Source organism: Aquarana catesbeiana, linkage group LG04 (assembly GCF_042186555.1).
Source record: "Aquarana catesbeiana isolate 2022-GZ linkage group LG04, ASM4218655v1, whole genome shotgun sequence".
In the NCBI taxonomy this organism is placed as follows: domain Eukaryota; kingdom Metazoa; phylum Chordata; class Amphibia; order Anura; family Ranidae; genus Aquarana; species Aquarana catesbeiana.
Window position 1 is genome coordinate 245095346 of NC_133327.1, and position 14256 is coordinate 245109601.

The following is a 14256-nucleotide window of genomic DNA, read 5'->3' on the forward strand; positions in this document are numbered from 1 at the left end:
TTAGTAGGATCAGCTTTGCCCTCTCGTATCTACAGCGATAGATATCTTCCAGGAGTACTATAAAGCTGTTGGATATAAATAATAGAGCTATCCCCAGAAGGTTATGCACCTTGCTGGATTTAGTGTGCCTTTATTTTTTACAAAGAATCTCAATTCCTGTAACTCATAATTGACTAGCCATGCATGGCTCTACCATTGAGTAAATAGCGGCCTTTATTTTCACCACAACTGCATTTCTCCTTGTATAAGTCAATGTGAATGCGCGGCCAGTAGCACATGCAAAGTAATTTTAGAATGACCTCATAAACCTAATCTCAGATATAACCTGAGTGCATCTGAAAATGTGCTGCCTTGGGCCAGGTTTACAAGAATTAAAGCAGATGTTTTCCTTTAACACAGTTGAACTGAGATTTCGATCGCAGTAGCAGTTCACTGATTTATTTCAATTTGTTCATTGGGGTTGCTTATTAATCCATAACTCCAAAGATCTCCAGGGATTTTTTTTTTTTTAAATGGAGCAATGTAATAGAATTTTAGATACCAAAACCGTGTTACTGGAAGCAATGCACTGACATGTTCCACAGCTGAGTGAATTTGAGTAACTAGACAGTTGTGCCCAAAGTATAGAATAATATTTTATATTACTGCAGAAGCATTATATGCTTGGGGATAATTCTTTATGTACTGTAATAGGATGCATTTACAGGTCACACTTGTCTTTCTAACCCACGTTGTGTCCTTTTGCAGCTGCACACGAGTGAGCTGAATGATGGCTATGACTGGGGCAGGCTAAATCTGCAGTCAGTGACAGAACAAAGCTCCCTTGATGACTTTCTTGCCACAGCGGAGTTGGCAGGGACAGAATTTGTTGCAGGTGAGCAAATCGGTTCTAACATTCTTTCCATTAATGTACACTGATGTCCTTGTATAGCACAGAGAAAAAGGCTAGACCTATGCAAATTAAATTTAATAAAGATTAGACATGAAAACAGTATTTCTGAAGTGCTTAGATTTTACATACAACCCTTCAGTGAAATGTGCTTAAACTGATTCTGTCACTAAATAAATCAATGATAAAACAATTATGCTGTTGGGTATAAAGTACATGCTTGGATTAGCTGCCTGGTAGTGTGGATTGGGCTCCATCCTGCTCCCAATGCATTCCTATTAGCCATTTTCTATGCTGGGCAGCCTCCGTGACCAGTAGGGATTTTCAGATAGTAGGAAGGGAAGAGTAAGCCCATTAGAATGGGACAGAGACACTGCTACTGCAGGTATAGTATGTGCCTGCAATTTATAGCTGACAGCAGGTGTGTTTGTGTGGTGTGTGTTGTTTTGTTTTTTTTTTGTTTTTTTTTGCAACAAAGTTGATGCAGGATCTGGAAACTAGGTATTGTTTGATCTTCTGTCTGTTATAGTGTTTACTTGAGATAAAGTAGATCAGGTTGAAGTTATGTGAAAGTGTGCCTTTGTTTTAATGAAAACACTCTAGGAATGGAGGAGGTAAACCTTTCATCCATCTACCTATCCTCCATTAATAGAGAGATTTTCATTTGGAAAAACTATGGTACGGCTTCTATGAAAAGAGGATGGTGGGTAGAAAGCGCAGTCAATACTTTGTTATTGAGATCCACCAAAATTTCGGTGACTGAAACCTATCGCCTGAAAATTGTGTTTTCGGCACTTTGCCAATAGAGAAAAGGGTGCCAAAAACGCACATGATTTTGCTGCAATTTTTCTCTGCTTATGTGTTTTTCGTGGGTCATGTGACTCAAAAACTGCATCAAAAACGTAACACGGGTGCATGCATTTTCAATTCATTTATCCGAGAGGTGCATTTTTGGTGCTTTTTTACCAAGCAAGCAAGATTTTTTAACACCACAATGGAAGCGCAATTGACCGGTGTGAAGACATACATAGAATTTAAAGGTATGCATTTTTCTTGAGCTTTTCTTGCGCTAAAGGTGCCGATAATGGGCGACAAATTCTTAATCGTTTAAATTTATGATATCAAAAAGTCCAATATAATATATTATATTAAAAAAAATCATTTAAACTCTCATTTTCGGTTTCGGCCAAGTGCATTCTGAATTTTCGCTTTTGACACCAAAATTTCCATTCGGTGCACCTCTTAACCACTTTGTTATTGACCTGGAACAAGCATGCTTAGTAGGAGTTTTGACTTTGGAGACAACTTGTTCTGATTGAGTAACTCAAAGTATTAGAACAGTGGTAGCCAGTTAACTTGCAAAAGAAGGCCAGTAACTGAAGCTCCCACATTTCTAAGCCTGGTACACACAGGTTTTTTTTTTTTTTTTTTGTCATTTAATAGATTGCGGTACTAACAAAAGTGATGTTAGTATTGAGATCTCCCCTGCTTTGCTATTGTGTTCAGACTGGGGGACGGCCCACCCGCCAGCGCACGCTGATCAGCGCTGGCAGCCGGATGCTGGTTTTCTAGCATGCCCTATCAACAGAAGCCAGTCATAAGGCCGGTTTCTGTCGGACAGGGAGCTGTACACATGGGCTGAAAGTTGGCTGGTTCCTGCTGAAATGACTGTTTTCAGATGATTTTTGGCTTGCGTGTACCTGGCATCAATTTAAAGTATGTCTAAAGCCAAAACATTTAGTTTTTTCTTTCTGAATAGATTAGGGGAAGGTTAGAACCCTTGTTGGGTGTGTTTTGTTTTTTATTTTTTTGCCATCTGTTTCCTATTGGGGAGATTTCCCCTTGTTCCCTGTGCTGTACAAACAGCCAGAAGTGATAAGGAATCTCGCAAAATGAGAGACATGGAAATGTTCAGATAGAAAAATGTGCAACCTGTGTTGTTTTTCCTAAGCACCTAGACTATATGCAGACACCGTACTGCGCTTTCTCTCCCTTCCTATTAGTGTATATCTAAATAACACACGTGTTGATGGAGCCCTGAAAATTTTAGGTCAGGCCTGAAGATAAGCCAATAGTCGTAAAAATGTTTATATATGCTTGCATATTTGACCATTTTCTAATATCTTGTCAGTTTGTTAGATTTTGTGCACAAAGAAAATGTTAAAATGACTTGTTGCCCGTCATTCATACTTTTCTCTATTTCTTTTAATGGAGCTTATCCTTACATTTCTTTTTCCAGAGAAACTGAATATTAAATTTGTCCCAGCTGAAGCTAGAACTGGTCTGCTAACATCTGAAGAGTCTAACAGAATCGATAAACTCCATGAAGAGTATAAACAGTTTCTATGTATTCCAAGGAGGTAGGTACATGATCTGAATGATTGGCGTTTGTTTATACAACAGACAGATGCACTTCATTTTTGTTCAGATATATAAAGTATTTTGTAGGTGTAAAGGTTTTTTTTTTTTTTTTTTTTTTTGTACCATCCTTATGTTGTTGGGCTATGGAGACATTATAGCTGTGTGAGTATTAAGAATGACATTGACTATTGCTGTTTTGTATTTTACAATTTAAGGCCACGCTGGGATGAAAATACCAGTGCAGAGGATCTACAGCAAGCAGAACGAGAGGACTTCTTGAAGTGGAGGCGCGAGCTCGCTACGTATGTAATTATATAAAGGGACAGGTATTTGGCTGCAGTGATCCTCCTGAAATAGAATCCCAGCTAAACCATTAAATACATACAGTTAGGTCCATATAGATTTGGACACAGGCTCAATTGTAGTTATGTTTTTTTCTCAGGTATTTACCAAAACATATTCAAGCTATAGTTTATATAATGGATATGGGCTGAAAGTGCACTCTCTCAGATTTAATTTTGAAGGTATATACATCCAAATCTAAGGAAGGGTTTAGGAATTACAACTCTTAGGAATAACCATCCCCCTTTTTCAAGGGACCAAAAGTAATTGGACAGTTGAATCAAAAGCTGTTTCATGGCCAGGTGTGGGCTATGCCTTCATTATTTCTTCATCAATTAAGCAGGTAAAAGGTCTGGAGTTGATTCTAAGTTAAGGTATTTGCATTTGGAATCTATTGCTTTGAACCTACATCATGCGTTCAAAGAAGCTGTCCATGCAAGTGAAACAGGCCATATTCAGGCTTCAATAACGAAACAAATCCATCAGAGAGATAGCAGCAACATTAGGAGTGGCCAAATCAACAGTTTGGTACATTGTGAGGAAAGAAGAATGCACTGGTGAGCTCAGCAACATAAAAAGACCTGGACATCCACGGAAGACAATAGTGGTGGATGATCGCAGGATCCTCTCTGTGGTAAAGGAAAACCCATTCGCAACATCCAGACAAATGAAGGACACTCTCCAGAAGGTGGGCGTATCATTGCCAAAGTCTACAATCAAGAGAAGCCTTCACAAGGCTTCTCTTGAGAGCAAATACAGAGTGTTCACCACAAGGTGCAAATCATTCATAAGCCTGAAGAACAGAAAAGCCACTAATATATGAGTCGTGGTATATTGAAGCTGTCTTGGGTAGTGTTCCAGTTCAATCCAATGCTACATCTGTTTCTCGCCACCTCTGCACTATGAACCAAGCGATTGAACATGGCCAATGGCTCGGTTCTCACAGATCCCCATGCAGAGAGCTGCTGCCTGTCATTCAAATTCATTTGGATTGTTTCGTTTTAATTTTATTCTGGTGGCATACAGAGCCAAATGTATGAAAATTGTGCCTGTGTCCAAATATATATATATATATGGACCTAACTGTATGTGAACTGTTTTACCTGCAAAAAGGATATATAATTCTTTCCGTCCAGTTTTCTTATTCAAACCCTTGCATAGCCAGGAAGGTACACTAATGTAACTTCTTGCTGTCACCTGCCTAGTCATTGGACTGTGAAAACAGCAGCATGAAATGAAATCATGAAATGTCTTCCCTGTGCTCTTTTCTAAGCAGCTTCCTGTGCCTGAAAACATGTTGGCTTGCCCAACATTCTATAATAGAACAGATTTATAAATCTCCACTGTCCCAGTCAAATTGATATGAGAACAATCTTCTAGCCATTATACTAGTAGCTATTAGAATACACTTAATGATTTTAATGGATACATGAATGAACTAAAGGATGCAGTTTTACTTTTATTCATTTTTTTTATCGTAACAGACTCGAAGAAGAGAAGAAGTTAATTCTCACACCTTTTGAACGCAATCTAGACTTCTGGCGTCAGCTCTGGAGAGTTATTGAAAGGAGGTAATATTAGTCTCAAATAAAAGTGCTTGATATCCTGTTCTTGTAGAAGGAGGAAAAGTATAATATAAGAAAAAGCCATTCTTTTCTTTGCCAACGATTCTAAAGACCATCTGTCAATTATGAACTATCCAGCTTATGAACAACTTGCTGGTATGTGAATGGTGAACAAAAACTCCAGTTTTTGCCTTTGATTAATTTAAAGGGGTTGTTCTATGGTCATTCTATGCATTAAGGTGAAAAAACTTTTGACAGTACCGCCGCCCCCAGGCCCCCCGTTTTACTTACCTGACGCCTCGAATCTTCGCTGCTCGTCCTCGTCATCTTCATTGCAGCTCAGCCTGGTCGCTGATTGGCTGCAGTGGATGGATTGAAAGCAGCGCAGCCATTGGCTCGCGCTGCTGTCAATCACATCCGATGACGCGGCGCGCCGGGGGGCGGGGCCGAGTGATACAGCGAGCGGCTATAGCCGCCGGCTGTATCACGGGAGCGCGCCCGCAAGCACTCACCACCGTGCGAGGGAGCGAGGGAGCTCGCATTAAGGAGGAGCTGAAACAGCCGCCGAGGGACCCCAGAAGACCAGGTTCGGGGCCACTCTGTGCAGAACGAGCTGCACAGTGAAGGTAAGTATAACATGTTTGTTATTTAAAAAAAAAAAAAAAAAAAATTAACTTTACAACCCCTTTAAAGAAGATGAATCCAGGTTGTCAATCACAACCACATTCTTTCTGTGAGTCGTGACACAGCTCTCTGCATATCCTAGGGGATGTTGTTAAAGATATAAGTGACACTTAACTCCTCTCCAGTGTTGTGTTTGTTTTTATTTTTTTTTTCCCCTTCCTACTTGTAGTGCTGGCCCTAGAATTTTTGCTAGGGTGCGTGGCGATACTTTACTTTATGTGGCGAGTAGTGTGTTTGTTTGGGGTTTTTTTATGCATACACCCGTTGCGTTCATTTGTGTTTAGGGGCAGGGGGCTTTAAAAAAAAAAAATTAGTTATTTATTAAGCTTTGATTGATAGAGGGCTGATAAGCTTCCTGTGTGATAGCCTAGTTCAGGTGCCAGGTTCTCTTTAAGGAGATCACAGGAGTTCATTAGACCCCCTAATGTGATCCCTGAGCTCTGCTGAAGCCAGTTGAGCACAGACTTTGATCAGTGTGACGGAACACTGGCACCCTGCCTAGTGTTACTGCTAAACAGTGCTTCATGCTCTCCAAACCCTTCTTGCAGACCTAGAGATAACACCAGCCCTTTTTACCCCAAGCATTGTACATAGACAAGACGTTAAGGTAAAACCAAAGGAATGACTCTTTATTGAACAGAAATACAGGTTTTATACACTTCAAAAGTAGGGTAGTCGCCACATGAACAATAAAACCAAATATTACCCAAAACATCACAGAATGGTTCGATAACTAGTTAAAGTTGATACAAGGCTAATCCCATTATGTGGGAACTTCCAAGAGGATTAGCCAACAGACTGAAACAATAGGTGACTCGATTAACTCAACAATGAGAATTCACACATAGACAATGCTTAGATTAATCTAGGATCCCAGACTGTCCTACAACAGTCTGTGAGACAAAACGTATATATTATGTTTCAGCAGTCAGAAAAAGTGGAATTAATTTATCTTCATAGATTTCTTGAGGGATATTGTTGATAAATATTTCTGTCCCAAGTCAAGGGGCTTTTCCCACCCAGTCTGCAGGAGGGTCACCATATTCCCTCTGACCATTCACCTGTACAAGATTGATATTACACCCGACCTTTCCTTCCACTCCAGAAGCGAAGCTTTATTGTCCCTATTCAGAGAATAAATCCAAGCCTCACTCTCAGCGTTCATCACGCAGTTCATCATTAGAGGATGATCTGCTCTCTCCATGGAATCAGAGGCTGAACTGAGCTCTTTACCATGCTCTGGCTGGGAGAAGCAGTAGACCATAGGCCCCTGTCCCAGTTGGATCTGTCACAATCTGCGCTTTCAACCAGAGCACTCTGTGTTTGAGAGTTCTGAACCTGGAAGTGTAAATGTTATCACTATATACCCACCCACTATACCCACACTTTTTACAAGAAGGCCAACATTTAGGAGAAATATAAACTAACTCCTAGCTGCTACATCCTCAGAAGTGAAAAGGTTAAAAATACATTTTCCCAAACCTCCTGTACGGCCAATGAATATGCAGTTGCAAGGAATTGCGGAGAAATTGTAAAACTGAACTCCTGGATAAGCAAATGTCTAAATACAAGGAGCATGTGATTTCTTACGTTTGAACCTTGGTGTGCTTTTAGTAATACTGCAGATCTGTGCATTAATCCAGTGTGAAACTTTGCCTCTGTGCAGGAGCTTCCTGTAATAAAGAGCAGTCACCACTGCTCTTTCCTTCTGTTGATCAACTGGTCTAGTTTTCTGCAAGCAGCCTGTAGTGGGTGCACCGGTTAGGTCCCACTCACAGCTTTTCTCTCTGCACAAGCTGTATGTGCAGCACACTGATGTCACAGCTACTTTACAAACTAATATCTGAGTTTGCAAAGGCATTTGGTGTACACAAAGTTGCTTTATATTGTTTGTGACTATTGAGAAATATATTTAAATTAAATTTTATTTGTTCTTGGAGTTCAGCTTTAAAGTAAATTGGGCAAACTGTCTGATCTTAACAAGGCTGCAGTGATTGCTGAGTAGCATTTTTTGCCATATAGTTTCGCATGTTGCTTGCACTTTTATATTTTCTTTTTATTTCTATATGTTGACCTACTTTATTTAGGAAGAAAAGCCATGAAGATACATATTGTGTTACTGCTGAAAGTTTAGCTTTAACAAGACAAAAGCAAGTTGCTTTTTTTTTTTCCTGTGTATTTGGGTCTGACAGCTTATAATTTTAAACTCAAAAATTACTGGTATAGTACGTGATTTTCACTTGACACTGGCAGCCATGGTTGTGGTTTGATGCAAAGGTGCAAACGCTGTATTGGTTTTTTTTATCGGTTAAATCCTACACAATCTTCCCCCCTCACCTTCTCTACCTGGCTCCCATTCTTGCCTAAGCAAGAATGACATCTCCAGTGGGCTAAAGCCTTCTGGGATAGGGAGGGTGGACCCTCTGATGCATCATCAAGGGGCTGGACTGCCTGAACCTGGAAGAGGCACTCAGCTCCTGACGATGTCAGCACTTAAGACGGCATTGCAGGACTCAATGTGTAACAGCAGCAGGGCAAATTGCAGCAGGACAGCACTGGATTTGCTGGGTGGGTATGTGAAGGGTATGTGGATTGTTCTTGAGACAATTCAGAAAAGGTGAGGGGGCAAAAAAAAACATAGGAAGGGGGGTAAAGTTCCTTTCTTACAGGGCTCTAGTCCCTAGGACTTTTTCTTAAATGTGTGATGCATTTTAAAATGTGTGTTGGTTCAAGTGTTCTTACGAGAAATTCTATCTGCTTTTTCTTTCTACAACAGTGATGTAGTGGTACAGATTGTGGATGCCCGAAACCCGCTTTTGTTTAGGTGTCAGGATTTGGTGAGTTAGTATCCTGGTTTCACATGCATCTTTCATTGCTTTCTGTTCACAGGAACCGAAAAGATGAGTTGTATTGATACCACATCTTACTGTTTTTTTTTAAGCAGCTTGTTAAGTAATAGGCATGGATCCAGATAAGCTCTAACAAGCTTGTTTTCAATCATGTGTCATTTTGAGTCTTCTACTAAAATGGAAAAGTAGTTCGTATTTGTTTCCAGTGTACATCAGAATTTTGCAGAGTTTAGATTTTACTTGGGTGCACTTTGTGCTCTGCTATCTTAAGAGATCACTGATGCTGTTTCATTAACAAGAATAGAATGTCCATGTGATATTCTCCACTGTATTAAAAAATTTCTGTGCTTTGTTACAAAACAGAATACCTTCTCCGATTTTTCACTGTCTAGTTGTGCAGGTCAAAAATTATTAACATAGTACTAGCAAATCTGAGTGTGCTCTTTAAAAGGCTCAGAATGGTGGTGTTAATCCCTATAAAATGTAAATTTTTTGCGTTAACAGTATGTGTATTAACATCTACAATTTGACTCTGAGACACCTACAGATTTCTAAAATCGATGTCCACACTATCTACCCCTCAGCATTGTCCTAGGATAGGCTATTTCTTTGTACAGTGAGGGCAAGGCATGAGCCATGGTATATAGGTTAAATTGGATGTAAACCCAATGTCATCCTTTCTAAACTACTGCCATAGGGGTTTTATCTATAAGGATATACACACCTCCTGCATGTATCTTTACCTGTCAAATGTCTCCCCTCTGTCTGTTATGAGAGCTGAAAAAATGACTTCAGCATGCCAAATCATACTGAGGTGTGGAACAGCCAATCCTTGCAGAGCTGCTGAAGAAAGGAGTGGGAGGGAATTAAAAAAAAATTGCATGTCTTAGGCTAGTGCACGAGATGTAAATCACCTGTCACTCACAGCAAGGGAGAGGATTTGACAACGTTTTTCTCTGTTTGTCAAGATTTATCTCACTGAAAAATAAAAGAGGATTGCTCAGAGATGGATTAAGGCCTCTTTCACACGGACTGTCCGTTCAGGTCCGCCTGTCAGTTTTTTAGGCGGACTTGAACGGACACTCCATGGAGGTCTATGGAGCGTCGGATGTCAGCGGTGACATGTCCGCTGACATCCGACCCGCTCCAATCCGAAAAAGTGTAATGCCGCGTACACACGGTCGGACTTTTCGTCTACAAAAGTCCAACGGACGCCGACGGACTAAAGCTGGCTGGTAATCCGATCGTGTGTGGGCTTCTCCGGACTTTCAGCAGACTTTTTCAGCCTCAAATCCGACGGACTTTAGATTTGAAACATGCTTCAAATCTTTACGTCGTAACTACGACGGACCCCGAAATCCGCTCGTCTGTGTGCTAGTCCGACGGACAAAAACCCATGCTAGGGCAGCTATTGGCTACTGGCTATGAACTTCCTTATTTTAGTCCGGTGTACGTCATCACGTACGAATCCGTCGGACTTTTGTGTGGTCGTGTGTAGGCAAGTCCGTTCGTTAGAAAGTCTGCTGCAAGTCCGCCGAAAGTCCGCCGGAAGTCTGTCGGACAGGCTGTCGGACTTTTGTAGACGAAAAGTCCGACCGTGTGTACGCGGCATAACGGAGGAAAAACCTACTTTTCCATCAGTTATCGGATCGGGTGACGATGGACTCTACGGTCCGTCATCATCCGATTCCCCCATAGGGGAGAGCGACAGTGTGCAGCGACGGACCTGTCATTTTCCTGCTCAGCGGGGATCAGCGGAGCAGGAAAATAAAAAAATATGTAGAAGAATACGGATCGGCCTAAACCTAGGAAAAAAAATGTTGTTTTTACATATTTTTTGGGGATAATTATTATAGCAAAATGTAAAAAATAATGCGTTTTTCTTTTTTCAAAATTGTCACTCTTATTTTGTTTATGGCGCAAAAAATAAAAATCGCAGATATGATCAAATACCACCAAAAGAAAGCTCTATTTGTGGGGGAAAAAAAGACATCAATTTTGTTTCGGAGCCACGTCGCACATCTGCGCAATTGTCAGTTAAAGCGACGCAGTGCCGAATCGCAAAAAGTGCTCTGGTCAGGAAGGAGGTAAATCCTTCCGGGGCTGTAGTGGTTAAGGAATTACACCCATTTGGATTGGTTTGTGTAATGTCTTTTATCACAGAGTCTGTCCCTACAGCTACACTAACCTTCACAAGGGGCACAGCAGGTCTCCATGTCAGATTTTATACAAAATTCTTCTCAATTTCTTCAGGAGCATTACGTGAAAGAAATAAGTCCTCATAAAGAAAATATCATCCTTATAAACAAGGCAGACCTGTTAACAACTGAGCAGCGTCAAGCCTGGGCAACGTATTTTGAGAAGGAAGGAATAAAAGTTGTCTTCTGGTCAGCCTTGGTAGAAGCACAGAGACTTACTGAAGTTGTCACGGTATGTTACTTGATTTTTTTTTTTTTTTTTTTACATGTATGTTGCCTATTACTTATAAAACTTATTTTCAACTCTTGTGACTTGATTTTAGCTTAGCCCATTGCCTGTCACAGGAAAGCAGAAGATATCTAAAGTGTTAAGTCTTATTTATGACTGGCACCACTGAGACTGTTAGTCAGTAGCACTGTTACTGTAGATACTTTTCAGTTCTCGAAATATCAAGCCATTAATACTAGCCATTTATTCTAAGAGATGCTTTTTACAGAAAAGATGTAAGGTTTTTTTCACACAGGCGACCAAGAGGTAGTAAAAACAGATGGCTAAACCAAGGTTCTAACCCTTCCACCCCCGCACTGTCTGTCATACTTGCCCATTGAGTTCAACCAGCTCACAGTTGCAGTGCATTTTTATTTTTTTTTTTTTCCCACTGCGAAATCCTCCTTGTTATTCCTTTGTCGGTTGGCAGTTGTAATGCATTGCATTTGTGATTGTTGCTAACGTTCTGTATGCTCTTTAGCAGGGTGCTGAGCCAGAAGATGCGATGCAGGACGATGTTTCAGATGAGGAAGACAGTGAGGATGAAGAAAAGTTAAGTGACATTGGAGATTCTAATCAATACAGCTCAAATGATGAGTATGAGGACTGTGAAGATGATGAAGGCTGGCAGACCTGCTCTGAAGATGCAGAGGGGGAAAATGAAAGGATTTTACCAGACCCAGAGCCTAGAAGAACTGAACCAACAGAGGTCCATAACTATAGCCACTTAGTGCAAAGTGATGAACTGCTGGAGATCTTCAAATCTATTCATACAGGCAATAGGGTTAAAGAGGAACAGGTCACTGTAGGACTGGTGAGCAGTCTTTTTTTGTGAATTTATTTTTTCAGTATTCTATATCTTTTGAGATTTTTTTTTTTTACACAGTAAATGTAAGCAGTACTAAATTGTGATTGATCCTAATTATCAGACTGGAGGTCAACATGACAACATTTAAATGTATTTTGTTTCAGAATAGTAGTGTGGTGTGTTTTTTTTTTTTATATAAAAAAAAAAAAAAAATCTGCCTTTTTTTTCTCTTTGGCCATGTGACTTTTGCTGTGCTTAGACTGTGCTTTTACATATTAACCACATGCCGACCAGCCGTCGCAGTTGTACTGCTGCAGAATGGCACGGCTGGGTGAAACAATGCTATGTAACGTCGCTTCGCCCTGTGGCCACTAGGGGGCGTGTGCGCGCCCTTGCTCGCCTCCTGAGCCGATGCGAGTGCCCGGCGGTCTCGATCACCGTCGGGCTTCTGCGATCGCTCGGGGCACATGGAGATCCGGAATCTGTGTGTGTAAACACACAGTTTCCGGTTCTCTGAGGGGAGAACTGTTAGTTTCCCTGCACAGTCCGCATCCCCCTTCAGTTAGAACACTCCCTAGGACACACATTAACCCCTTCACTGCCCCCTAGTGTTAACCCCTTTACTGCTAGTGACATTTTTACAGTAATCAATGCATTTATAATCGCACTGATCGCTGTATTAATGCCAATGGTCCCAAAAATGTGTCAAAATTGTCCAACGTGTCCGTCATAATGTTGCAGTCATGATAAAAATCGCTGATTTGCCGCCATTACTAGTAAAAAAAAAAAAAAATATTAATAAAAATGCCATAAAACTATCCCCTATTTTGTAGACTCTATAACTTTTGCGCAAACCAATCAATATACGCTTATTGCGATATTTTTTTTTTTTTTTTTTTTACCAAAAATATGTAGAATACGTATCGGCCTAAACTGAGGAAAAAAAATGTTTTTATATATTTTTTGGGAATATTTATTATAGCAAAAAGTAAAAAAAAATGCGTGTTTTTTTTTTTTTTTTCAAAATTGTCGCTCTTTTTTTGTTTATAGCGCAAAAAATAAAAACTGCAGAGGTGATCAAATACCACCAAAAGAAAGCTCTGTCTGTGGGGGAAAAAGGACGTCGATTTTGTTTGGGAGCCACGTCGCACGATCGCGCAATTGTCCGTTAAAGCGACGCAGTGCCGAATCGTGCTCTGGTCTTTGGCCAGCCAAATGGTCAGGGGCTGAAGCGGTTAATTTAGTATCTTTATTTGTAACAAATTATTCAAAAACAAACTTGATGCCTTACTATTTTAATGATCCTTTCACACGGCCATTCTGTCCGTCTGTTTGTTTTTTCTTTTTGTTTTTTATCCATCTGTTAATAATTATATATTTTCTGTCCGTGTCCTTTCAGGAAGTGGACCTAAAATGTTGGAAACAAATGTTTCTTACCTGCATTGGTTGTTAGGGGCTGGCATCCTAACAACTATGACTTATCCCTGCTATCGGAGGAAAATTCCCAACTGACAGCAGAATGTAAACAAAAGGACTACAAATAAAAAATAAATAGAATAAGGTTTCGCACCCCCCCCCCCTCAATCCGTGCCAGGCCCTATGGGTCTGGTATGGATTTTAAGGGGGGACCTGAGGGCAAAAAAAAAAAAGGCGTGGGGGTCCCCCCTTATCTAAGCATGGAGGCCGGGAAAGGGAAGGGGACGAGAGCGCCAGCCCCACTACCTGAACTATACCAGGTCATATGCCCTTAACATGGGGAGATGCTTTGCCAGGGGAGATTGCCCCCTGGCAAAGCACCTTGTCCCCACATTGATGAGAACAAGGGCCTCTTCCCCACTACCCTGGCTTTGGGGGTGACTTATTAGAATCTGGAACCCAAGGGGGCCCCCAGTGAGTGACATTTTTTTTTTTTTTTTATCCAATGTGGGATAATGCCAGTACATAGTGTGGACTAGACTTTAAAGTGGTTGTAAACCCTCAGGGTTTTTCACCTTAATGCATTCCTTGCATTAAGGTGAAAAACCACCTGTGCTGCAGCTTGCCCCCCTTTTACTTACCTGAACACAGACTTTCCAGCGATGGGGCCGAGCACACCAGCTCCAGCCGGTGTCTCGGGTCCTCATTGGATAGACTGATGGCAGCAGGAGCCATTGACGCGGGGGGCGGGCCCTGCTGTCTGTGTCGATGGACACAGGAGCGCGCCTGCAGGAGTGCCCCCACTTCTTCGTCGGGGCACTCAAGAAGAGTAGGAGCCAAGAGCGCCACGGAGGGACCCCAGAAGAGGAACCTTTG

General features: G+C 41.1%; 1 protein-coding gene across 1 annotated transcript in view; it reads left to right on the forward strand.

Moving 5' to 3' along the window:
- The window catches only part of LSG1 (large 60S subunit nuclear export GTPase 1), a 43481-nt gene that overhangs the window by 10721 nt on the left and 18504 nt on the right, over nucleotides 1-14256 (forward strand). Inside the window, exons 2-8 of the mRNA XM_073626347.1 lie at nucleotides 748-874; nucleotides 3129-3249; nucleotides 3466-3552; nucleotides 5077-5163; nucleotides 8618-8678; nucleotides 10944-11120; nucleotides 11638-11970. Of these exons, the coding sequence (XP_073482448.1) occupies nucleotides 748-874; nucleotides 3129-3249; nucleotides 3466-3552; nucleotides 5077-5163; nucleotides 8618-8678; nucleotides 10944-11120; nucleotides 11638-11970 (993 nt within the window). The remainder of the gene's footprint in view (nucleotides 1-747; nucleotides 875-3128; nucleotides 3250-3465; nucleotides 3553-5076; nucleotides 5164-8617; nucleotides 8679-10943; nucleotides 11121-11637; nucleotides 11971-14256) is intronic.